This window comes from Echiichthys vipera (assembly GCF_963691815.1).
Source record: "Echiichthys vipera genome assembly, chromosome: X".
Lineage (NCBI taxonomy): Eukaryota > Metazoa > Chordata > Actinopteri > Perciformes > Trachinidae > Echiichthys > Echiichthys vipera.
The window spans coordinates 24,267,185-24,294,296 of record NC_139825.1 but is presented as its reverse complement, the minus strand read 5'-3'; the positions used below and the strand labels follow the sequence as shown (position 1 = coordinate 24,294,296).

Sequence of the window (27,112 nt, the reverse complement as noted above, 5' to 3'; positions counted from 1 at the left end):
GGTTACTAAAAAAAATTGTGAAATGTAAAAAATGTTTTTGTAGCTTCTTTTTTTCCAAAAGTACACATTTTAGTTATTTTCAAAATTATGAAATTATTAAATATCCGAGAACCATCACCTTATCGTGGTGGAGAGGTTTGTGTGTCCCTGTGAACCTGAGGACTGTGTTGTCTGGAGCCTGGTGCTCTTGGTAGGGTCTCCCATGGTAGAGCGGTCTCAGGCAAGGGTCCGGACTTAGAATGGTTCACAAAGACAACATGCAAAATCGAGGAAGAGAAAAAGAGACCCTGCCTGGAGGAAGCCCGGGGTGCGCCTGGTGGTAGGGTTTGCCACGGAGCCCGGCCGGGCACAGCCAGAAGAAGTTACGTGCAAACCCCCGGCTGAGCGCCGCGGTGTTGGAGTTTATCCCGGTGGACAAAATTTCCGCCTCTTTACACACGCCGGTGGTCGGGGGGAAAGCTCTGACTGTTGTTTGTGCATATGCACCACACAGCAGTTCAGGGTATTTGGCCTTCTTTGAGACCCTGAATGGAGTCCTGCATGGGGCTCCAGTAGGGGACTCGATTGTTCAACTGGGAGACTTCAATGCCCACGTGGGCAATGATGGAGACACCTGGAGAGGGGGGATTGGGAGGAATGGCCTCCCTGATCCAAATCCGAGCGGTCCTCTGTTATAAGACTTCTGTGCTAGTCACAGATTGTCTATAAAAAACACCATGTTCGAACATAAGGATGCTCATAAGTGTACGTGATACGAGAGCACCCTAGGCCAAAGGTCGATGATCGATTTTGTGATCGTATCATCTGATCTGAGGTCATATGTTTTGGACACTTGGGTGAAGAGAGGGGCAGAGCTGTCAGCTGACCACCATCTGGTGATGAGTTGGGTCAGAGGATGGAGGAAGATTCTGGATAGACCGGGTAAGCCCAAACAGGTAGTGCTGGGGAACTGGGAACATCTGGAGGAGGCCCCTGTCCGAGAGATCTTCAACTCGCTTTTCTGGCCTCCCTGTGGATATTGGGTCATTGAACCTGAGTGAGCAATGTTCAAAGCTTTCATTGCTGAAGCTGCAGCAGTGAGCTGTCGTATCAAGGTCTTAGGTGCCTAAAGGGGCGGTAACCCTCGAACACCATGATGGACACCAGTGGTCAGGGAAGATGTCCGACTGAAGGAGTCCTTCGGAGGCAGTTGCTAGGTACCGATGAGCCAGAAGGGCTGCAGCCTCTGCTGTGTCAGAGGAGAAAGCAGCGGGTGGGGGAAAAGTTCGGAAAAGTCATGGAGAAGGACTTTCGAGCGGCACCAACGTGCTTCTGGAAAACCATTCGGCACCTCAGGAGGGGGAAACAGGGAACCATCTAAGCTGTTTACAGTAAGGGCAGGACGCTAGTGACCTCAGCTGATGAGGTAATCGGTTGGTGGAAGGAGCATTTTGAGGAACTCCTTAATCCGACTAACACATGCTCCTTTGTAGAGGCAGAGCTGGAGGCTGATGGGGAATCATCGTCAATATCTCTGGTGGAAGTCACTGAGGTAGTCAAACAACTACACAGTGGCAAAGCCCCAGGGATTGTTGAGAAATCGTTAAGAAATGCTGAAAGCTTTGGGTTGGGAGTCTCTTCAACATTCGTGAAAGTCTGGGACAGTGCCAAGGGAGTGGCTGTCCATGGTGGTGGTTCCCCTGGGACCAGAGAGTGTGTGCCAATTACAGAGGTTACACATTACTCAGCCTCCCTGGTAAAGTCTACTCCAAGGTGCTGGAAAGGAGGGTTCGTCCAATAGTCGAACATCAGATTGAAGAGGAACCATGCGGATTCCGTTCTGGACGTGGAACAACGAACCAGCCCTTCACTCTCGCAAGGATCCTGGAGGGGGCCTGAGAGTATGCCCATCCGGTTTACATGTGCTTTGTGGATCTGGAGAAAGCATATGACCGTGTCCCCAGAGGTGCTATGGGAGTATGGGGTGAGGGGGTAACTTCTGAGGGCCATCCAATCTCTGTACACTCAGAGCGAGATCTGTGTACGGATCCTCTGCAGTAAGTCGGATTCGTTCCTGGTGGGGGTTGGCCTCTGCCAGGGCTGCGCTTTGTCACCAATCCTGTGTGTGATTGTCATGGACAGGAAATTGAGGTGTAGTTGTGGTGGAGAGGGGTGGCGGGCTGAGGATCTCGTCTCTGCTTTTTGAAGATGACGTGTCCTGATGACATCGTCGGTCAGTGACCTTCAGCACTCACTGGATCGGTTCGCAGACAAGTGTGAAACGGCTGGGATGAGGATCAGCACCTCTAAATCTGAGGCCATGGCTCTCAGCAGGAAACCGGTGGATTGCTTACCCCAAGTGAAGGAGTTCAAGTACCTCGGGATCTTGTTCACGAGTGAGGGGATGGTGGAGCGTGAGTTTTGGCCGGATAGCGGGGGTGGTATTGCAGTCGCTTTACTGCCAGAAGGCAAAGCTCTCGATCTACCGGTCAATCTTTGTTCCAACCCTCACCTATGGTCATGAAAGCTGGGTCATGACAGAAAGAAATATGGTCGCAGGTACAAGTGGGTTTTCTCAGGAGGGTGGCTGGAGTCTCCCTTAGAGATAGGGTGAGAAGTTCAGCCATCCGTGAGAAAATCTGAGGGGAGTTGCTGCTCCTTTGCGTTGAAAGGAGCCAGTTGAGGTCGTTCGGGCATCTGGTAAGGATGCTCCCTGGGCGCTTCCCTGGGAAGGTGTTCTAGGCAAGTCCAACTGGGAGGAGGCCTCGGGGAATACCCAGAACTAGATGGATAGATTATATCTCCACACTGGCCTGGGAACGCCTTGGGATTCCCCAGTTAGAGCTGGTTAATGTGGCCCAGGAAAGGGAAGTTAGGGGTCCCTTGCTAGAGCTGTTGCCCCTGCAATCCGATCCCGGATAAGTGGTTGAAGATGAGTGAGTGAGCAAATATAAAATACAAGCAGGCAAACGGAGCCTGTGTGGGACAGAGCTGGCGTCAATCTGACTGTTACTGACCCCCCCCCCCCCCCCCCCCCCCCAAAAAAAAAATTTTTTAACCTTTTCCAAATAGACAAAGCAAGGTGCAACAACTAGCTAAATTTAGAAAGATGAGAGAAGGGAAATGAGCATCAACCCCCCTCCCCCCCCCCTTTATAAAGGTTGGCCAGGTCCTCATTCACCTCCATCTCATTAAAAATGAATCCCACTCCGGATGAGTGGCACAGCACTTCACAAGCTCAAGAGGTACCTTGTACAGTTTGTTATTTTACTGAAGGCTACAACGTCCCACACACTCAAAAACATCTCTCTAAAGCAAAAGAGTTTGATCATTTAATCAGAAGTTCAGTTGAAGGCCTACCTGAGTTCAATAATTGAATATAGAGAGAAATACATTGTTTGTCCTTATAGGTCAAATAAACCTTGTATATCAACATACATACAATGTGTTTTTTTTTACCAACCAAAAATAAATAAACCTCACTGTATTGATTCAGCTCATTAACTGTTTAAAAACTGTGCAGCCAGCAGTAGAAAACTTCAGTCTCACTGGTAATTATGGTTAGTACTACATGCTGCTCTGTAGCAAAGCATTCTGAAGTGACACTATTTAGTGTGCACTTTTTTTCTCTTACAAATCTATATTACATCAGCAACATTCCTGTCGCATAATTAGTGATGACTGCAGAAAAGGTCTGCTGCACCAGACAGTTTGGGTTATTGTGTTCAACTCAGTTCCCTGCTGCACAACCAGTTACAATTAAATCTGGAAGTATTTAGGAAGCAAGATAAAGTTAATTTAGTATATATTTAGCTTTATCCTTCCACGTACCACAACCTTTACCCATCCCCACCAACACCACTAACCTCCTCCCTCCCAAACATTCAGGGGCGGCAGTAGCTCAGTCCATAGGTGACTTGGCTGGGAACTGGAGGGTCGCTAATTCGAGTCCCTGTGTGGACCATGAATGGAGCCTGGACTGGTGGCTGGAGAGGTGCCAGTTCATCTCCTGGGCACTGCCGAGGTGCTGTTGAGCAAGGCGCCGAACCCCCAACTGCTCGGGGCGCCGGTCACTGGCAACCCCCTCGCTCTAAGATCTCTCCATTAATTGCATTTATATAGGTCTCTCCATTTATTGCATGTATATGGGTCCTGTTTGTGCATGTGTGTGTATTCCGGGCCTGTGTGTGTGTAAAATGAAAAAATAGAGTGAAAATTGAATTTCCCCATTGCGGGACTAATAAAGGAATTCTTCTTCTTCATACAAAACACTATTTGCAGTTAGGACTTGGGAAAAGGATAACTTTTTCTGTGTACAGTGGCAATTAAAATGACGAGCAGGTCCTGCTTGTTGCATAATTCCCTCAGCTAACACAAAGGGACCAATTTCCTCCTGAAATAGAATTGTAGTTTACATTACAATAGTTGAGGGCATGTGGGTGGAATGCAGAGTTTAGATAGGAACATGCCAATTAATGCCAACTGAAATTATAGAGGACAGAAACAAAGTGTTAGTCAGGGGTCAGTGTACATCAGTCAGACTGCTGCAGCTGTCTTTGTGGGTTTCGGATAATTCAATGTTAATTAATGATGACAAAACAATCAGTCCAAAGTTTGTTTTGTTTTGTTGATATTCACAAGTATGAAAACACAACAGCCTTTATAAGAACGATTTTCTACCAAAGAAAAAGTGTTTTTCTTTAATTTTTTTAAAAACTAACTAAGATCTGCATAAGGTTTCTACAGTTATTTGTTTCTAGCTTGAGCAGCACACATTTTATTGACCTGGTGTTTGTTTGTTTGTTTGCATTAATCTGGGTGGACTACCCCTTTAAGCAGCATGATCACCGAGACTATCCTGTAACTGGAAGGTCACAGCTTGAACTTCCCACCCCAAGAGTTCATCATTGCTTAAAGGATTATTCTGTTCCATTACAACTTGGTCCTTATTTTCATACTTTTGGCCATTATTTCTATTGGCTAAGATAAAGTTGTACTCATTAACGTAATTGCTGGGAGCACAGACAAAATGGCTACATCAAAGTCCAATGGGGCAAGACACTCAAACAGCCAATCGGATACAAGCCAAGCCTTGTAAACAAGCCCACAGTTTAGTCAGATTGCTGTATTTGGAAGTAAGACAGAAAGTGGCTGCACTTGTAAATTAAAATAATACTTCCTTGCACAGGAAAACTATGTGCCACAACACCACAAACACAACATGTACAGAAGGCCAAAGTTAAGCTTTTTTTAGTTATGTCACCGCATTCCCAGATTTCAGCTCAGCTCTTCCCAGATACTTTTGTGAGGAACAGTGATTCTAAACTATGAAAATGAGAAACTAGTTGTAATAAACCAGAATTAACCTTAAATACCAAATGACATAAAACAATGACCCTACTAAGTCCAAGGGCACAGCCCAGAGTTTTTACAGACTGAGATCACAGTGACACACCAATGACACCATATTATATTTAGAATCCCTACAGCCTACAAATAATTCACAGGTCAGCATGGACTCAGCAAGTTACTCCCCCTGTGTGTATGTAAGAAAGAGAGGCATATACACCCACTGCTCCCATTATACAAAGAGAGCAACTCAGGGCTTCACTCTTACTCGTAAAGCTCATTAATCTCGTTTAACTTTATCCTCTGGGTATTAACTCCGTCTTTAGAGCAATCAGCATTTAGATTAAAAATGTAAACACACACTATATCATCTTATTTGTAGAACATTTGTCAGGTAAAAGCTCAGCATTCGGCCAATTAATTCTCCAATTCAGAGTAAACTAATGAATTAGCGGTGCTGTGACAGGCTTGTTTTTTTCTGATTTTTTTTTCACGTTCATGTAGAGTAAGAACAATCAGTAGTTTGAGGAGATGATTGGGTTTTTTTTGTTTTTTAAAATTGGTTAGGTAACTAAATATCTCAATGGATTATTATTTTCATATGAGAAACACTAATGTCCCAAAAAACACTATGTTACTGAGGCTTGGTCCAAGAAGTATAGATCTACTAGGTTATCTGGATAAATGTGTTGTGTCCAAGATTTGTCCACCATTAACAGGTTTCTGATGGGATAAGCTCCCAAGAGCCTCAGTCAGGACAAGAAGCTGAATCAATGTACCTACTTTTGTACCATCTACACTATGATCATGTATTCATAATTGTTGCAAAGGTAGGTTCACAGTTTTTTTTCTATGGCTCTGTTATACATATATATATGTGTTGTTAATCATTATTTAAGACTTTAGACTTAAGTTTAGATTTAGAAAATACCCTTAATTCTGCAGATTGTCTCTGGGCTCTGAGTCTGAGTTGCAGGATGACAGGATGGCTATTTACTTGAGACGTATACATATTTTCTCTCACTGTTTAAAACACACACATCCCTTTGAGCTGCTCGCACCCTCCACGTGAGCTCAGTGTGTTCTCTTGTTTGTTGGAAGATAAAGAATATGGATATGACTGGACACACATTATGGGCTGTGTGGGTCATCAGGTGGTCTTTCAGGCTGCAGCTGCCATATTTATTTCCAAGGGAAAGAGAGAAAAGAACAAAAGGAGGAAAAAAACTAACAGAAATTAGCTTGTGTAAAGAAACAGCAGATGGCAGAAAGGTCGAGAAAGCAAAATAACACAATACAAAAGCTGAACAAAAAATGCAGGAGCTGGGAATAAGTGTGTGAAGAGGATTTGAGGATGCCAGATGTAAATAACAGGTACAGTCACAGAGCTTTGCTTTCATTAACAGTGAAATGATTATTAATGGTCAGCCCACACATCTTGTCATCTATCTCCTTGACTGATCATGGCAGCAGACTGCAAACTTACCATGTCCACAATCTCAGAGGTGCTCAGGACTACACGAAAAAGGTAACTATGTATTCATTCACACCTTTCTCTTTGGAAATGATTAACATTTTATATCAAAATGGACATCACCAACGTAGTTATGCCAACACACAGCCTTGTAAAAAGGCAAAACACTTCTTACAAGGAGAACAAATATTCAACACAATATTTAAAAGGAAAGTACAGATAACTTTGTGAGGTCTATATTCTTATAGTAATGTCAACACATTATGTCAGTTGTTCACGAATGAATTTAAGGCCATTTGTAAACAAGTCAAAAAGTATCTTACTACATTTCAAGTAAAATGTTTTAACACATTCTCAGCCATCTTGTATGATTTTGAAAAACATCACTTCGGTAAAAATGTTTCAATATACTTAAATTACCTGAATTAGTTATTTCAAGTGGTTTGTTTTCTGTCAGCAAAATCTAGCAGATCTGAATACTTTCACTTTATTACTGTGAAAAGGGGAAAAAATAAGTTATATTCTTTATTTTTCTTATCATTAACAACCTCAATGTAAATACCAAAATTAGCAGTGAATTGAAAGTATTTCCTGTGTAGCCAAAGTCTGATACAGTATATTCCTTTGCATCAAAGACCTCCTTTGTTATCCGATAACTAATAAAGAAACATCAGTGAGACTGATGTCGTAAATACTCCTTAGAGAACCAAATGTGGAGTAATCAGTGCTACAAGTAGTGCCCAACAAATGCACTAAACAGACTAATGCATTGTTAGTTTTGGTCTTTTCATGGGTTTTGTTTACTATAATAAAAATATAGATTATCACCTGCCTTATCCATATATATTTACTCATCTGGAAATTAACCCTTTTGGTGAGAATTTCTTTTATACTTTGTACTTATCAACCTCTTGAGGTTCAATCCTTTACTCTCTCATCCTCAACTAATGTATCTCACTGAACTTTTACTCCTCTTCTCCAACGGCACCCCACCACTCCTGTGTGGAAGCCTCCAGGCTCTTCTGGTTGGAGTCTCCATGAATCTGCTCTTCTCTCTCTGCCTGCTGTCTACCAGTCTGCTCCCAGTCCAGCTCTTCACACGAGGTTCCCCTGGAGCTTCTCCCTCTGTAGTTTCTATCCCCTTGATCCTGGAAACGCACAGAGTGGACCGAGGATGCCGCCAGGGATGTCTCTCTGCTGTCCGACAGGAGAACCCCACTCCCTGAGCTGCATTCACTGTTTGAATCTGCACCTAGAGCAGTGAAAAAACAAAAAAACAAAAAAAAGGGGGGGGGGGGGGGGTGGGGGGGTGGACAGATGGTAAGAGGACTTCTATAAACAAACGCCACATGAGAACAGCAAGACTGCCCAAAAATCCAGTGCTGGGATTCAACCAAAATCTGCATGACGGTAAGCTGCACTGTGACTTCAGTTAAGAATTGCCATTGTGTCTTATACAGAGTGTGCTTTTAAAAAAAAAAGTTTTATCCCAGATCAAATCATTTCAAAATCCTATTCAGGTTTGCATCTACAAATTAAATGTTGTCAGAATATGAAATCTTTCTGAATATGCTTTAGAAATATTGTTTGAATAGATCAAGTTTAAATAGATCAAGACACTAGATTAGAGTCTGCAGCCAAAGACAATGTTAACATGCTTATGTTTATCAGGTATAATGTTCACCATGTTTCACTCTATGCATGTGAGCTTACAAGCATTTGCTGATTAGCACTCTCCATATAAAGTGAAAGAACTGAATAAGTAGAAATGACCTGATAATTGCACTAGAAGTCAGCAACAAAGTGAATTTTCAAAGTTGGAAACTTTCCATTGGAATTAATTTATGGGAGTTACAGTTTGCCCTTAACAGGGATTATAAATATAGTTGGCGGAAATATATTTTAGCATAATCTTGACTAAAACAACCAGATTTCATACAAGTACACTTGAGAATACAGTATTTATGCTATTCCACAGTCACATGCACATAGCCCGCTGCTTACTGCAGGGTATTGAGACCACGCCCGCTACATGCACTGTTCATTCCTCCATCACATGCACAGATGATTTCTAGGACCCTGGACTATTGAAGCCACATTTTTGAGCACAGAGCACAAGACTATTGAAGCCACACATTTATTTGTCTAGTCTGTGGACCACAAACAATTTCCAACCCTAGTCTGAACGAAATGTAATTTAATTTCATCCATGTAATAGTGGCTCAGATATTTCACTCAAAACCTCAAACGTCAGCCTCAAGGTGGTGCTGAGAAAAAGTCAGGGGACCCCAAAAGTCATTAGGATTCATTCTCTGGGAACCGTGAATAACTGTTCAAGATTTCATGGAAATCCATCCAATAGTTGATGAGCCATTTCACTAAAAAACAAAAATGTTAACCTCATGTTGGCATGAGAAGAAAAGTCAGAGGATCAGCAAAGTCAGTAGGATTCATCCTCTGTATGTACATTCATGGTCCCCAAAATAGCATGGTAATCCATCCACTGTCTCAACTGTTGAGGTATTTGGATATAAAGTCTGGCTAGTCAGTAGCAAGTGGTAAACTGACCGACCGATAGTCCAACAAAGAGACCAACATAAAGATAACCAATGTTCTTAAAAGATATTGAACGTTTGCAGAGACTCTAAGGTATTAGCTTCTTCAGCTTTGATGCATTACCTTAATGTTTACTGGACTAGTATCTGTGATGGTATATCAAAGCAAAATACTACCAAACTATGGGACAAAATAAATACTATTGCATCTCACAGTTCAATTTACAATGATTAGTGAACAAGGAATAAGAAAATCAATATGAAATTCAACTCCATAAATGTGGAAGATGGTAAATACATAATGCCTTTTCCCCTTTCCATTTTTACCAATACAGTTGATGCACAGTATATTGTCACATATTTTCTGGTTGTTAATAAACTATGAGCTGAGCAGCAACACCTTGTGCTGCAACTTAAAGTCACAACTCAAAATAGGCACTGAAGTGTTGTTAATTAGAAACTCTTGTTAGCTAAAGGTCTTCCTTTCTTTAATTGGAAGGGTTCATACAGGCAGCCCGACCACTTGACTCCTCTGTGTTTTTTAGCTTGTTACTTGGCTGGTTAATCAATTTCATACCTGTGTGTGCCATTCTGTAGACCTTTTGTCTTTGTGTGGCTGTGAGTGTTTCCACATAACACTCCTCTCAAATCAACTCCTTACTCTAAGCCAGTCTGTCTTTGACTGAAGACCTGATGATGATACAAGAACAGACCTTTCCTATAAAACACTTTACAGAAGCCAGAAGGAGGCTAATCATAATGTTACAGGTGATAAATACATTATGATATGGGACAAATTATCAGAGGTAGCTGAGATTTGTGAGGTTACCCAAATGACAGGTTGACAGTCTTCTAACCAATGTGCATTTCAGTTGAGGAATAATGTATGCAAAGTATGAAGCTTTAATCAAAGACTGTGTCACCATATCCATTCATCATTTAATTTTTACTTTGGGCATTCAGATGAACACTGGCTGTAACCTTCTTTCTCTTCCTACAGCTGGTACCCACCCTGCATCATTGTTTGGTTTGTGTTAACCTTGACTTAGTCAATTATGTTAGTTTTAAGTAAATACGTTGTGTGGACTCCCTCCTTGCCACATTCCCTGAGCCAGTTTGTGGCAAAAGTCATAGATAGATATCAAATAATAAGATTGAACAACATACCCTCATACAACAGTACATATTATATTGGCATGTGCCATCTCGTGTGCAGCTCATCCAGAACACAGCAGCTCGGCTGGTCTTTAACCTACTCACGTTCTCCCACACTACACTACGCTTCCGCATCCTGCACCGGCTACCGGTGGCAGCTCGATTCCTATTCAAGTCACTGGTACTTGCCCATAGAGCAGTGAATGGTTCGGGCCCATCATATATCCAGGGCGTGGTCCAAGCATACGCTGCAGCCTGTCCACTACGCTCTGCTACTGCTAAACGGCTTGCTACTACCTCGCAACAAGGGCGGCCAGCTACAACTCAACAAAATCCTGTCAATGCTGGAACAAGTTTCCCTACTGACATCAGGACAGCAGAAACCTTACACATCTTCTATCACAGACTGAAACTCACCTGTTCAGACTGCACCTCTTGTTTCTAAAATGTTTTTTAATTTTGAATTTAATGCACGATTCTTGGGTGGCATCGCCATGATTGAATGCACATGTTTTAAGTATCTTTGTATAAATGTGTTAGCTAAATGCATGAGATGTTATGTAATATCTTACAAAAAGTTAATCACAATTTCCCATGCATTATTTTATGAATGTCCAGCAACATGAGAAATCAGTCCATCTTAGCAAGCCCCTAAAGTGCAGAAGAACCTGTTTAGGCAACAAACTACTTGGTTAGGTTTAGGAAAATATTGTGATTTGAGTTAAAATAATTATGTTTGTTATATAACTTTGTAGCTGTAAGTATGAACCTTGAGAGAAACGAGAAGAGGCGGGATTAAACGAGGTGGAGGTAAGGACAACTGATATTATGAAAGTAGCTGACTTTGGTCAGTAACTCTGGCAAGCTCTTGAGACACCAAACAATAATTTTTTTATTCCTCATTAAACTTCAAACGTAGAAGACCAAACTATATGCTTCAGAAACGTGTTAAATTACATGCTTCTGAGCTCAAGTTAAGAGACTTCCAACAGACGAAATGGTGTTACATAGCAACACGCAAAAAGTACACAACATTAATTACTTTGAAAATGTAATCAGGAGCAACTCTGCTAGTTGGTGAAGAACTATTTAATGTTTATATGTCTTAAGCCTGCTGCTGTTTGTGCTGTAATGGAATTAGTGAAAACATAAAAGGCCTAAAGGCTCATGCTGTTGTGTCACACATGTCCAAAATATGATATTAGAAAACATAGAGATATCGCAGTGGAAAAAAGTTCATGTTGACTGAGAATATGAGACTGAAGCAAGGATGGAGCACACAGGAGCTTAAAGAAGAGAGAATTGAAACTAATTGCATGTAAATTGCATAGCTAAATGGATCATGAATTATTCATTCCAGAAACTAACATTGCAATCTGCGGACTATGACTAGTTTCACCTTTTGGAAGATGAGTTGTATACTGTATGAGAAAAAACGCAAGTCATACAAATCAGTGCTGAACACAATGTACTGTGTACTATAGAATGTACTCCTATTTATCTTTATGGCAATGCATCCAAAATTTAAAAAAAGAAAATCCACACTTGAATTTAGCCACAAGCTCTCACTGATTAATTTACACCCACCTGATGTGTGTGTGATAAATGGAGCCAAGAGAGAAAATGAAATAAAACATAAAAAATATGCATGCTACTTCTCATAGAGCAGTGAGTTTGGTTTCACGTTGGTTTTCCTCTACTGGTTGAGCGCCTAAAGCAAGTCGCAAAATGTAATCAGTCATTGGGAAAATGTGAAAAAATCCCATTTGGATTGAAAGATACACATTGCAAATGATTTATTAATTTTTTAAAGGCAAAAAAACTGACGCTGCATTTATTTGGAGGGGTTTAGCTGTGACTTCAGGCATCAGTTTTTACACGAGTGACAGTTGATCCTTTATTGGAATGAGACGGAGAAAGATGCAGCAGAATTTGAGCAGGTTGAGATTGAATGCACAAACTTAAACTTACTTTGCAGGATGATAATTATCATATTGAGGTTTAAATCCACTTTTAACTAAAAGAGCTTTTGAGGAATAGTTTGGCATTTTGGGAAATATGCTTGAGAACAACACTCCTATGTATATCCATTCAGTAGGAAGCATAAAGCATAAAGCGTTTACCTACCAGCAATTTCAAAGCCCACTAATAAATGTGTTATTGTTAACTGGTCAGTCTCTGCCTGTTGCCTGGCAACCTCACTGCGAGGGCAACACTCTAGAAAGTCACTGCACCAGGGCAAGAAATATTTACAGCACACAACTCTCCATAAAACCACAAATTGTCATTTCTACATTTCAGTTTGTTTACAGATTACACAAACAAAATATAACATGTTCATTAGTGAGCCGCAGAGGTGATGGTAGGCAGACCTTTAGAAACTTTTTTTTTTTTTTATCAGAGTCAAACTAGGTGTTTCTTTGTCTCTATTTATACTAAGATAAACTAATAGCTACTGGCTCTAGGTTGACAGATTGGTAATATTCTCATAAACTAAAAAAAGCAAACATGACTATTTCCAAACATTTCAAACTATTCCTTTAGAGTAAAAAAAATATAAAGACCTAAAAGATTTATGACATGAATTATGTATGACAAGTCTTGACATTTTCAAAACTCTGGTGACAATTAACCACAACAACTTGTTGCAAACATCTTAATGTTAACCAGCTAAAATGAAATGTTACACTACATCCACTCTTTTTTGGTTTCACAAAGTGAACTGTGTTAGAAAATGACACATGGTGATCTCTAGACTGCTGTCTGACAGAGAGAGGAGCCATGTGAGAGGAGGCTGGGGGTTTATCCAGTCACTGAGGCGGGGTTGGTGGGGGGGAGTAGTGGGGAGGGTGGTTTCAATGGATGCCTCCAGTGTCCCGAATGCTCCACTGACCTGGTTGAGTTGATCCCAGTGTGACAGGAGCATGGCTGCCTGTCACATTATAATTCACAGTCATGGACCCAAATGTCATTCCTGCTCTGCACTGCACACATAACACATGAAAAGTGGATTTGTCAACAACACCCAGTTTCACTCCGTTTTCTAGCAAAGAGTGGGGATCTAGATGGACTTTTGCGGTATGGTTTTCTGTGGAGACGTGACTCTGGGTGTGAGAGACAAACAAGTAAGTAAACAAAGTAACTCATTCTTATAACACCTATTGAGGTAACTGAGTTGCTTGTTTCATGCATTTTAAGTGCAAAATCAGTCATTTCACTTTCAAATTAAAATATATCATTGGCAAAGAATTTCACTTTTACAGAGAAATTACAGTTAGGGGAAAATTCTGTTTGCTTTCAACCCATTTTGTGCAAAACATAATCTCATAACAGTCTTTCCTACTAAGAAAGGTGGCTTCACTTTCAGAGAGTGTCCCTAAATTTCTGGCACCAGCTCTCACATCATCCCAAAGGAAGTACTTTATCATATATATTCTGGCAATTTGAGAATGAAACAAAAGCAATTTGTTGGAAAATGTGGAAAGTGGACTTTCCAAAATGTAAGTTTAATGCCCCAAATAATGACACAAATGCCCTCTGAATAATTGAATCATTGTGCACTGAGCTCTTCAATGCATACACCACCACACCAAACAGTGAAGGCTAATTTACAGGTATCATCTCAGGCTGTCACATTCACTCTGTACTCTCTGAATGTATTTTATTTTGGAGATGTAGAAATGAACCATGTCTTATTATTGAATTGAAAAACACAATTAGTAGCAACATAATCAGATGAAACTTCTCATGTGCAAAATAGTACAAAGATCCATTAATCATTTAGAAAATGATGAAATACTTCCCAAAGACCAATGTAACGTCTTCAGAATGCTTGTTTTGTGCACCTTACAGTCCAAACTTCAAATATTTAATTTAAATGTTTTAAAAAAGAGACATTTAGCAAATTATCACTTTAGAGAGGCTGAATGGATGGTAAATGGTGAATGGACTTGTATTTCTAGTCTTCTGACTACTCGTCACATTCACCAATTCACACAGACATTCACATTTATGGCAGTGGACATCTACATACCATCTAATCTAATCTAAACATTCACACCACATTCACACAACCATGCACAGCATGGGGAGAAATTTGGTGATCAGTGTCTTGCCCAAGAACACTTTAACGTGTGGACCAGAGGAGCTGTGGATCAAACCTCGGATCTCTCGAGGATGACCCGCACTACCTCTGATGAGGCAAAGTCAACTCTTTTATTTTTACCTGATAAAAGAGCCTTAGAGCTAATCAATACTAAAATTGCTAATGCTAACCCCTTTATTTGTAAACAGCTGGTGCTATCTACTACTTGTTCAAAATGGAATTTATACTGATACATGCGGCCCCCTGTGTATTCTCTTTTGTTTTATGTGGTTATTTTTACATGTATATGTGCCCTTAAGTCTCAGCTGGGCTATATTTGGATTCATTATATGATCTGCTTGTATTGAATTGAATTGAAGTCAACAATATGCTCGCTGCCACAAAGCTGTAGTAATTAGGTGCTATGTGGCTGTTATCATCAAATAGGCTTATTTTCACACTTCATGTCAACTCGTGATTAGACTCGCTTCAACCAGGATTGACTCTTGAAAACACTCCTACACAAGCTTTTACGTCTCATGAGAATAAATTAGTGTCAAGTGGAATTGTGCTAAAGTGCTTGTCCATGTTTAACATTGAAAGCAAGTTTTCCATATGGTGTCTGTATAGCTGTGGACAGCCCTGTGGTGAGTGGCAGCACGGTTTTACCAGAAGCTGTTGTGTCTGGGCTTTTCATTAACACCTAGAGAGGTGTCAATCACAGTGTGGCTGCTCATAAACAAAACAGCAGAACAAACAAGGTCCAGTCCCCCTGGGTCCCAAACGGCAACTTCCACAGCTGAATATTGAAGCCAAAAAACAGGTGCCTTAATCTGCAGCTTTCTAATGGCCATCAGAAAGTAGCTGTTTGTATAACCTACGGAGAAAACTTTCTCCCTGAAATAAATGTCAATAACTTTTTATATACAATTGTATGGTATTGTAAAAATTGAATCACTCATTGTGACAAACCCACAGAGAATCAACAACTGACTCTGCAGTTCCCCTCCCCTTTAGGGTAATTTCTAGTAACCTAAGATTTGCGAAACTCGACACAAGATGGTTGAGATTAAGCATTGACCCTGAAAGGTTAAGTTTAGGATAGGTAGTCAGACAGAAAGTCTTGTAAGAGTTTTGACAAATCTAGCGTAATCATTCAGACACAAGACCGAGTTTTTTGCATCTTTCAACAAATGGTTTTGTTTTTTCCAGCCTGCAACTTCACCGTTCCGGATCACCCTCACCGCCCTCATCAACCTCGTTTCTGGCCCCAACAGCCAAAAGGCCCTAAAACACTGTACGCTACCAGCTCAGCCACACAGACAGACACAGTTAATGACTAACTGGTGAAAATAGTCGACGAAATCATCATCATCATTATCATGTTATAATAATGGTTGTATAATGATGCTAAATCAGCCCATTTTCCAGCAGTATGACAGGCAAGCGTGTTATCCTTGGTAGCTTAACAGGGCTTTGAACTGCCCTAGGTTTACCTGTAAGTATAAAAAAATGTATGTGTTTCTGTGGTACAGCATGAGGTACACGTACCTGAGACTTCTGAGTCACTGTGCAATTCCTCTTGTTCTGACAGCCGCCTTTCTGCTTGTCGGACTTCAGGCACGTAGAAATCTCCCTGTCGGGCCAATGGGGCCATAAACTGGATCTGACCCTCTCTGTAGATCTCAATGAAGGGGTGTGCACACAGCCGTCTTTCCTGGGAGAAATAATTTAAGTTTGTGAGAATGAAAAGCCAGTTCATGATTTCTTCAGAAGGTCTCATTTGTAAAAAGAGAGATTTCCATGTCTACATAATTTGAGTATCAAAATGCTCAATCTGTCAGGACTTATATGCAGTTGTCAAAGCATATCACATCTATATATTGGTAAAAAAATGTCAACACCAAGAACAATAACTATAGACCTTTTCAACGGAATTGATCCATTGCTAGGAAATAGCCCTGGGTCCTTGAGAGCTTCCTGTTAGCTGATGTCATTTACAGGAAAACAACTGGGACACATTTATAACGAAAATGATTTGGTTTTAAAAATTGTTCTATATTAAGTAGATGGCAGACAGTGGCAAACAATATCATTGGGATAACATTCAGAGCAATTTGATGAATGATAGAAACACGGCCAACCAATGAAAATCCATGTAATTTACAACATAGCAGGGCAGATGACAGAAAAATAGTTTACTAATGTATGAATAACAGCCCTGAGGAACATGAAGGTGTATTTTTCACTGTGTAGGGCTACTACCCTATAAGTCGCTCTATGTATTTTGGTGTTTTTTTGATTTTTAAACATTTGTACCCTAAAGGTCTCTCATGTCACAGAAATCACTAAGGGAATCTTGTGTTTTAGGTGTTGTTATACTACCGTCAGTGATGTGTTGGTGTTTTTGTTCCAGTGCTGTGCAGATCTGACACCTGCCCGCCTGCCCTCACCCCTGCTCTCTGAATCTCTATACACTTCTGTTGCCTGGCAAACAGTGGCAGCACAGAGATCACCAGAATACCCAAATTAAAAAATATGCAGGATATTACAACAGACATTCCTATAATGTTACGTTGCAACGTCTGCTGTATGAGTGTATTATGTATTGTGTGTGTGTGTGTGTGGAGGGGGGGGGGGGGGGGGGGGCTTAAATAATAATAATAATAATAATTATTATTATTTTTATTATTAAACTGCAACTTGCTGATGCTCATGGGGAAATTGTTTGGTCTCTTTAAATTATAGAGTGTTGTCTATACCTACTCTATATGTAAAGTGTCTTGAGATAACTTTTGTTATGATTTGGCACTTTGACTAAAATTTAATTTAATTTAATTAAACAGGCAGGCACTAAAACGGATCATTTCAGACAGAGAGTGAATACAGTTATATTCAGACAAACAGTATGAGAAAAAATAATGTATTTTTGACCATTAAAGCATATAAACATGTTTTAGTAGCAAACTCAAAATACAAGTATGAACCTGAAAATGAGCAACATAAGGGACCTTAAAAGTGTGGGTGTTAAGTTAATGGCACAATTTAGTCAAATTAAAACATGCCAATGCTAATTTAACACTGAAGGTAAAAAGCTGTCACTGCCAAAAATAAAATGTGTCCCAGCAGTATTTGAATACCCACATACATGTACATGTAATGGACAAAGGAACAGTAGTATACAAGTGCAGACATGCCGGTGACTACAGGTCTGTGTCCAGTCAATAATGAGTGAAAATTACTTTTCATGTGTGGGAACCTCACAGCTCTACCCCCTGAACTTACATGAACCTCGTACTTCTATCTTCACACCCTATATGCAATACATCTTGAATTCCTGTTTCTGTCTTCATTAATGTTCAGCCTCCAATACTCGATCTTCTTCTGTAACTTGCCTCACTCCTGAAGAGGTGCAAGTCTCACATCACAGAATCCACTCCACTCTCCGTCATTAACCTTTCATTCTCCATGTTTTGTTATTCCGCTCATGTACATCAAATGTCTGCTACTTTCCCCCTTTTGGCACATGTTATATGTCGAGTAATACTATAAATACATTGCAACTACAGTGCAGTATCTCAATTGGATAAATTATTTAAAGGTAATTTTTTTTAATTTGCTATAACTGATGTCAGTTTTCATTATTACTTGTCTATTTTACTACTGCTGAAGGGCAAAATATTTGTTGCAAGTTAATGACTTAAAAATGTTTATGTTGATAATTATCGGATAAGATATTCTATAGATTAAACCACTTTCAATATTATTTTCTTAAGTGTAAAGGGCTAAGGATTCAGAGCATGTCATGACACAGAGATAAAAATAAAAAATAAACAGTTTGAATTAAAAGAGGTTGAGGCATGTGTACATTAAACTGAGAATAGACACAAGTAGACACAGCACAGTTATATGGTAATGCAGACCTCTGTATTCACACCTTGAACTTTTCCTGCATCTCTGAAGCCTGTGTTTCATCACTGGCTTGAACTACGTATATTAGTCTTACTAAGTTATTTAGACCATAAATTCTTTCTTACACTATAATGAAATAATATATAATTCATGACATTTCTCTAAGAGTTGAAACTGCTCAGATTATGATAGTTTCTTGTCAGATTCTGGTAGTATGGGGTCCCTCTGCCCCTTGCTGACGTTCCAGTTTCAAGCAAAGTGGAAGTGGTGACAGGTAGGTTATAGTTTAGTGGAAGTTTCAGGGGAACATAGCACACAAAGGATCTGATAATCAGGCTTGCACACTGAACAGAAATAAGATACTTTATAGGAGACAGATGACTTTTTTGCTTCCCATCTGTCTCTCAGCCCAATTATGACAGCAGTGATGTTCCTCTCGCTGCTGTCTGCAGGAAAAACATTGTCAGTGTCAGTGATTTCGGCAGCATCAATTATTGGTGCATTTTTCCCAGGAACATCTGTGTATCGTCATTGGCTTGACTTATCAGCTACTGCTGTATATTGCATATTGATGTGCACGCATGCAGACACACAAGTTTAATTTTGCAATTCAGACTCCATGAATAAATGATCAAATGTGAAAATGAAATACATTGCAGACAGTCGGTAAAACAGTCACATAGAGGGGTTCATCGTTAATATTTCACTAGCAAATTCTTATTTGTCAAAAATGTTTTTTTCTCCTATTCATAGACTACAATGGATGGAAAATACATTTGGTCGGTGCTGAAAGTTACACAACAAAGGATTGGAGAGAAAGTAAGAAATAAAGTGCTGCAGATAGACTCAACAGTCTAATGGCACACTTAGAAGACCCAAGAACAACGCATTATATGCTGAGGTTGCGCTTTAAAAGCACTGCATTTACCCCTAAAGCACAATGATAGAAACACCTAACTAAAAATGAAAATAAAGTACATAACAGAGAGAGAGAGAGGGGCACTTTTATACAAATGCTCGATTCTTTTTAGGGGTACGACCTGCAGTTCATTACAGGATGAAGAAAGTAGACTGCTTCACAAAATCCTTTTAAGAAATAGAGATGTTTTGCCCTGATGATTCAGAAGACCACATATGATGTCCTCATTTGTAATGGTATTCATAACACTAATTTTGGAATTGCCATGCAGTGTTTATGGGGTCCTGGCCCCAATGTCATTGTGACATTATTATGTACATTGTGGGAAATTATTATTGACATTGTGGGAAATGAAAACGCAACAAAATTGTATTTAAAGTGAAAATGAGGGAGCATCGGGTTCTGTAAAAAGGCCCCATAGATTCTGCATTTATGTGAAGGTGAAGAGAAACTAGAATGAGTCCTTCAAGAAATGCAAAAGACACTTCAGGTTACAAACAGATTCTGGCTGTTGTTTAAATGTAAACAAAACTGGAAGTAGGACAAAACAACTTATCAGGGTCTACTGCTCAGCCACCTATGTTTTGTGCTAAACAAAAACAATTTGGCTGCCCCATCATTGCTCCGTGGTGCTCTTTTTTTAATTAGGACATTGTATATATGTATGTATTTAATTTAAACTGTCCTTTAACATTTTTATGATTTTTTAAACTACTTTCTTTTCTGTGCACACACACACACACGCGCATGCACACACACACACACACACACACACACACACACACACACACACACACACACACACACACACACACACACACACACACACACACACACACACACACACACACACACACACACACACACACACACACACACACACACACACACACACACACACACACACACACACACACACACACACACACACACTCTAGTGTAGTATTGTATTGACATTTCAAATTCTGGTATTGTGGGGATCTGCCTTAGTGATGGATTATTTCAAGGTTTCATTTGTTCTTTTCATTATTTTGATTGTCGGAATCTAAACATCTACTAAAAGAAATTACCCCCTTAAAAAACTTCTTGTCCAAAAACAGAGAGGAGAAACTGCTTTAACACATTAAAGTTCCGAATGTTCTTTTCATTAAAGTAAAACTAAAACTGCTCTTTTGCGGGAGGTAGAGGGGTGAGTACATCTGACTTTTTCAAAAGCTATGGCCAGACAAGTGAGTGAAGAATAAAGGAATGGTAATTCATTCTGATGCATTAATATTCAGCAGAGAGTAGTTCACTCTCCCAGAGTGTGCTCTCAGCATAGCTTGCTGTTTTTATTGCTTCATGGAAGTTCTCCAGGAAATTAATAAGAGACTTTCATTTTTTAGCTTAAACTATGAATAAAGGCATAACCAATACTTTTTTTTTTGCATTCGAACAACTACTGCTTGACTGCTGCAGCTGTTAATTGCCTAAAAAGCATTGTGCTATATTGTTACATACACATTCTATTAACATGTACAGTAGACTCTACACATTTAGCTAAGAATATGACCCCAGTATCATACTGGAGCTGCACAGGAAGGCATGTGAAGTAATATGTGCATGCAAAAATAAGAAGCTAGCCAAGCAAAATTGGGGGCTAAACTTGGGTCTCTCCCCAAGCACCTGACCATAATGCTTTTTTGTGTAAAATATGAAACGTTTAGAGCTAAAACGATCAGAAATACCAAGCTTTCTCTTGAACCAGCCTCAAAGGAAAAAAAGTTGCAGCACGAAAGTGAAATGAGAACATCTTTAATATTTGGAGCCTATACCTATCTAATACAGTCACTGCCAGGTGAGTAAAACAACCACCTAACCCAGTGAGCCGGTCGAGGTCAGTTTCTCTGTCTTATAAACACAAACCTGGGACGGAGGGCAAAAAAATAATTAGACCCCCGGTTGAATCGCAGAGACAAACTGTGCACAGTAAGCTTTAGTAATTGGTTAGGGGATTGAGGATAGTGTAGTTATTGATTTTTGTTTGAATTCCTCCAAAGCCCATCCTGCGGTATCAAGGTCATAGTAAGGTCATTTTTTCTTCACATTCTCGACAGTACAGAAATAGCAATATTTTCGGTCAGAAAGATATTTTGTTTCAGGCAAGAAAATATTATTACATTGTAGCATTATTGAAAGAATTGACTTGGGAAATTACAAGGGAAAACAGTACATGAGTCTAACCTGACCTCACTTTGATTAAACTGTCACAAAACCACAAGAAAACAGAGGCAGAACGGAATAGGATGCACAATACGAGCAATATATGAAGATATTTGTTAATATGTGATTACGTTGAATATCATGATAATGATATTACTTGTGAAAAATAAAACAAATTAAAATGTTGAGTTTAAGTTTCTGCTGCTTTCACTATACTGCTAAAATACAATATTAAAATGAAAGGAAATGAATTTAATTAACACTATTGAACATTGAACCAAACACAAAAGGCATCATTGAAAACAAACAATGATAGTTACATTTTAAAGTGAAATTTTCTATCTTTCACAACGCATCACAATCTTTTGCGTTGATATGGTGATGATGATAATAAAAAAAATATTTATTGACAGTCATTAAGATGCCTTTATTGTCTTTTCTCAGCACTCGTCTACATTGAAAGAAAATCTGTCCTCGATTCATTGATCCCTATACAATACTTTTGCCAGTGCCTTGGTCAGGGGTACTGGCAGCAGCACTAACCTAACATACTTTTTTGGTGGTAGGAGGAAAACAGAGCCCCCAGAGGAAACATGAAACGCAAATACGGTACCAAGCAGTACCTTTTTGCTCTGAGGTGACTATAGCCACTAAGCCCCCGTGCCACCCAATGTCATGTAACTCCATTGCCAACGACTCGTAAATCAGAGTAACTGATCACAAATGGAAAATCAAAAGTAGATTCTGACCTTCATCATCAATGTGTTTTAAAATTAAGACCATGGGGAAGAAAAGCAGTAACCCATCCTCATTTGTTCTCAGAAGCATCTTCAGGAGTTCCCTTTCCAAGCTTTTCATGCACACATCTGCCTGAGCCAAAGCTGTTTGGGGACCGTACAACGTAGGGAAAGCTCAGTTAATGGGTTATAGAAAGCTTACATTGAAATGATTCACATGTCACAGTTTAGATAAACTTTGGTATGACAGTGGTTTGCTATACTAAAACACTGTGAAGGAAAATCTGCATCAATGAAGGATTAAAAATGAATGAAATTCAAGGGGATTACCAAAAACATCACGCAAACAGGAACTCTTAATCACCTCTCAAGCACTTTCTCACGCTAGCTGTGTGTTTGTAGCCACTCTGCAGTAGGTCCTGAGGGAACTGGTGAAGGATGGTCTACATGAAGAAGAGGATGTGCTAGTGTCCTCTCATTTCAGGTTTCTAGCCTTAGGAAGAATATCTGTATGGGGCCCCTGTGTAAATACAGCATATATGCCCTTTGATAAATAAATGAAACTGTAAAGAGGGTTATTTTTAGAGCTTTAAAACAAGATTGCTGGTGCCCTCCAGCACAACACAGCTATACACTTACGCCTGATATGTTACTTTTTCCTGAAAAGTCATGGAGGCTCTGTACACCACAAACATAAGTACAATTACGTTTATTTTATTCATATGTTTAAGATTTATTTGGGTAGTGCACTGGTCACATTATGGGTTAAATATTTACATGCACACTGTAATCTGATCCCTGATTTAAAAAGAAAAATCCAAGACTGACTAAGAGAGTAGTTCAGGTAAACATTTCACACAATTTTAGTTTACATGACTTGTTATAGTCTGAATGTGTAGTTGCCTTAAAAAACCTCACTTGTTTTTGAGTGCTATTTATGTTTACAATTCTAATCATATTAAATTAAACAATCAGACTCTCCGGGAACCATCACCTTATTGTGGTGGAGAGGTTTGTGTGTCCATATGAACCTGAGGGCTGTTTTGTCTGGAGCCTGGTGCTCCTGGTAGGGTCTCCCATGGCAGAGTGGTCTCAGGCGAGGGGCCGGAATAAGAATGGTTCACAAAGACTCTATGGAAAAACGAGGAAGAGGAAGAGAGACCCTGCTCGGAGGATGCCCGGGGCCCCCTGTCTGGAGCCAGGCCCGGTCGGTGCGCTGCTGCATGGGTGGCAGTGAAGGTGAGGGGCCTCGACGGACCAGACACGGGCAGAGGCTGGCTCTGGGGACGTGGAATATCACCTCTCTGTGGGGGAAGGAGCTGGAACTTGTGCGAGAGGTGGAGCGCTACCAGTTAGATCTGGTGGGGCTTACCTCCACACACAGTCTCGGTTCTGGAACAGTGCTCCTGGATAGGGGTTGGACCCTATTCTTCTCCGGAGTTGCCCAGGGTGTGAGGCGCCGGGTGGGTGTGGGGATACTCACAAACCCCCGGCTGAGCGCCGCGGTGTTGGAGTTTACCCCGGAGGAAGAGAGGGTCGCCTCCTTACACCTGCGGGTGGTAGGGGGGAAAACTCTGACTGTTGTTTGTGCATATGCACCGAACAGCAGTTCAGAGTATTCAGCCTTCTTTGAGACCCTGAATGGAGTCCTGCATTAGGCTCCAGTAGGGGACTCGATAGTTCTGCTGAGAGACTTCAACGCCCACTGGGCAATGATGGAGACACCTGGAGAGGCGTGATTCGGAGGAACGGCCTCCCTGATCTGAATCAGAGGGGTCGTCTGTTATTAAACTTCTCTGCTAGTCACGGATTGTCTATAACTAACACCATGTTCGGACAGCAGAGCTGTCAACTGATCACCATCTTGTGATGAGTTGGGTCAGAGGATGGGGGAAGATTCTGGACAGACCAGGTAAGCCAAAACGAGTAGTGCGGGTGAACTGGGAACATCTGGAGGAGGCCCCTGTCTGAGAGATCTTTAACTCACACTTCCGGCGGATCTTTTCTGGCATCCCTGTGGAGGTTGGGGGCATTGTACCGGAGTTGGCAATGTTCAAAGCTTCCAATGCTGAAGCCGCAGCGGTAAGCTGTGGCCTAAAGGTCAAGATTAAGGGACGGACACCGGTGGTCAGGGAAGCTGTCCGACTGAAGAAGGAGGCCTTTCGGAATATGTTATCTCAGAAGACTCCATGGCAGTTGCAAGGTACCGACGGGCCATAAGGGCTGCAGCCCCTGCTGTGTCAGAGGCAAAGCAGTGGGTGTGGGAGGAGTTTGGAGAAGTCATGGAGAAGGACTTTCGGGCAGCACCAAGGTGCTTCTGGAAAACCATTCGACACCTCAGGAGGGGGAAATGGGGAACCTTCCAAGCTGTGTACAGTGAGGACGGGACGCTGGTGACTTTAGCCAATGAGGTAATCGGGTGGTGGAAGGAGCACTTTGAGGAACTCCTTAATCCGACTAACACGCCCTCTTTTGTAGAGGCAGAGCTGGAGGCTGATGGGGAATTTGTTCCGGGCGGGAGTTGGTCTCCGCCAGGGGTGCGCTCTGTCACCAATCCTGTTTATGATTTTCATGGACAGGATTTCGAGGTGAAGTCGTGGTGGCGAGGGGTTGCAGTTCAGTGGGCTGAGGATCTCGTCTCTGCTTTTTGCAGATGATATGGTCCTGATGGCATCGTCGGTCAGTGACCTTCAGCACTCACTGGATCGGTTCGCAGCCGAGTGTGAAACGGCTAGGATGAGGATCAGCACCTCTAAATCTGAGGCCATGGCTCTCAGCAGGAAACCGGTGGATTGCTTACTTCAGGTAGGGAATGAGTCCTTACCCCAAGTGAAGGAGTTCAAGTACCTTGGAATCTTGTTCACGAGTGAGGGGACGATGGAGTGTGAGTTTGGCGTGAAAATCGGAGCAGCGGGGGGCGTTATTGCAGTTGCTCTACCGCACCGTTGTGACGAAAAGAGAGCTGATCCGGAAGGCAAAGCTCTCGATCTACTGGTCAATCTTCGTTCCTACCCTCACCTATGGTCATGAAAGCTGGGCCATGACCGAAAGAACGACGTCGTGGGTACAAGCGGCCGAAATGGGTTTTCTCAAGAGGGTGGCTAGAGTCTCCCTTAGAGATAGGGTGAGATGTTCAGCCATCCGTGAGGAACTAGTAGTAGAGCCGCTGCTCCTTTGCATTGAAAAGAGCCAGTTGAGGTGGTTCGGGCAACTAGTAAAGTAACCCCCTGGGCGCGTCCCTAGGGAGGTGTTCCAGGCACGTCCAGCTGGGAGGAGGACTCGGGGAAGACCCAGGAATAGGTGGAGAGATTATATCTCCACACTGGCCTGGGAACGCCTTGGGATAGCCCAGTTAGAGCTGGTTAATGTGGCCCGGGAAAGGGAAGTTTGGGATCCCCTGCTAAAGCTGCTGTCCCTGCGACCCGACCCCGGATAAGCGGTTGAAGGTGAGTGAGTGAGACTATAGTGTGTGAAGTGATCACAGTGATTTTAGAGATTGACAAGTAGTCTAGATCTGTTAATTGGGGTCTGCTTTCTGTGATTTGTATTTAATAACAATTACAATTTTATTTACTTTTCCAGCTTTTTCTTCATTCAGAATTGTATGTTTAAGTCTAAAATTTGGAGTCTTGTAGTCAAAGAATGTTACTAAGTGTATATTATCCTAATCAGTTTTACTGCAATTTCAAGACATATTTATATGATAGAAATAAAAAGAGTAAATTTATCTACAGTGTGGAGCTGGAAGTGTTGTTGTTGGGGAAGACAGCATCGAAGAAGAGATTTTTTATCAGCGTGTGAAGAGGCACTCTGGCAGTGTGAAAAAAGTAGTGATTACATTTGGGCACCAGGGGACTGAGTTGTATGCATGAGTTACCAGTGGTGTTACGAGGAGCCATGCTTCAGGGTTTATGATATTTATTTCTTTCGTTCAGCAAGATAATCTTCACAAATGAACACCACTTTTACAATTTTAGAAGCATAAATACAATCGAAGTAAAAAGCTAATGTTAGGCTACAAACGAACTACACCACCCACTATGATGTTTGTAGTCTCTTTTAGCTGCTTGTTAGCAACTGCCCTTTTGACAAAATGATACCTTAGATAAGCCTGTGAATGTTCTCATTTGTCCAGGTCATTGTTTTCCCCAAAGCAATTTCAGTCAAAAGCAACTGGACTTGGTTAGTTGTCTAGGAAGACGTTCAAATAAACCAAATAACGTAAATAAGCTGCTTTTGATTGAAATTGCTTTGGGGATACCTTAGATGATCAGAAGATACAAAATCACCAGCAGAGAATTAACTGAATGTCAGACCCTGTGTGTAATCATAATGTTGTCATCTTCATTATAAATGTTTGTCAATTCTTTTTTTTCAAATGACTATTTCAATGTACCTATATAAAGAAAATAAATGTCCCACACTTTCTCCCAGCGCAAAATAACATGTTTAACTTTCTTGTTTTGCCTCCGACCAACAATCTTAAACCTAAAGATATGCAACTTACAAAAGATATTAAACAGAGAAAAGCAAAACCTTAAGTGTCTAGATAAGAATCACCTCTTCAAAGCAGCAGACGGGCAGTCTGTCAAACAGAACACATGCATAGGTTGTCACAGAAGCTTGCCCTTTTAACAGATAATTGTATTTGAAAACCTTCACTAATAATCAGAAAGATGTGACACAGGAAGGAAGTGAGTGGAGGAAATGCTGCTCATAGAATCACAAAATAGCAGAAATTAAATA

At 41.0% G+C, this 27,112-nt stretch overlaps 1 protein-coding gene across 1 annotated transcript in view; it reads right to left on the bottom strand.

Moving 5' to 3' along the window:
* Positions 1-7,767: 7,767 nt before the first annotated feature.
* tex264b (testis expressed 264, ER-phagy receptor b) overlaps positions 7,768-27,112 on the bottom strand; it is a gene marked incomplete at both ends in the record, with an annotated part of 43,268 nt that continues 23,923 nt past the window's right edge. Inside the window, 2 exons of the mRNA XM_083939424.1 lie at positions 7,768-8,054; positions 16,148-16,313. Of these exons, the coding sequence (XP_083795550.1) occupies positions 7,768-8,054; positions 16,148-16,313 (453 nt within the window). The remainder of the gene's footprint in view (positions 8,055-16,147; positions 16,314-27,112) is intronic.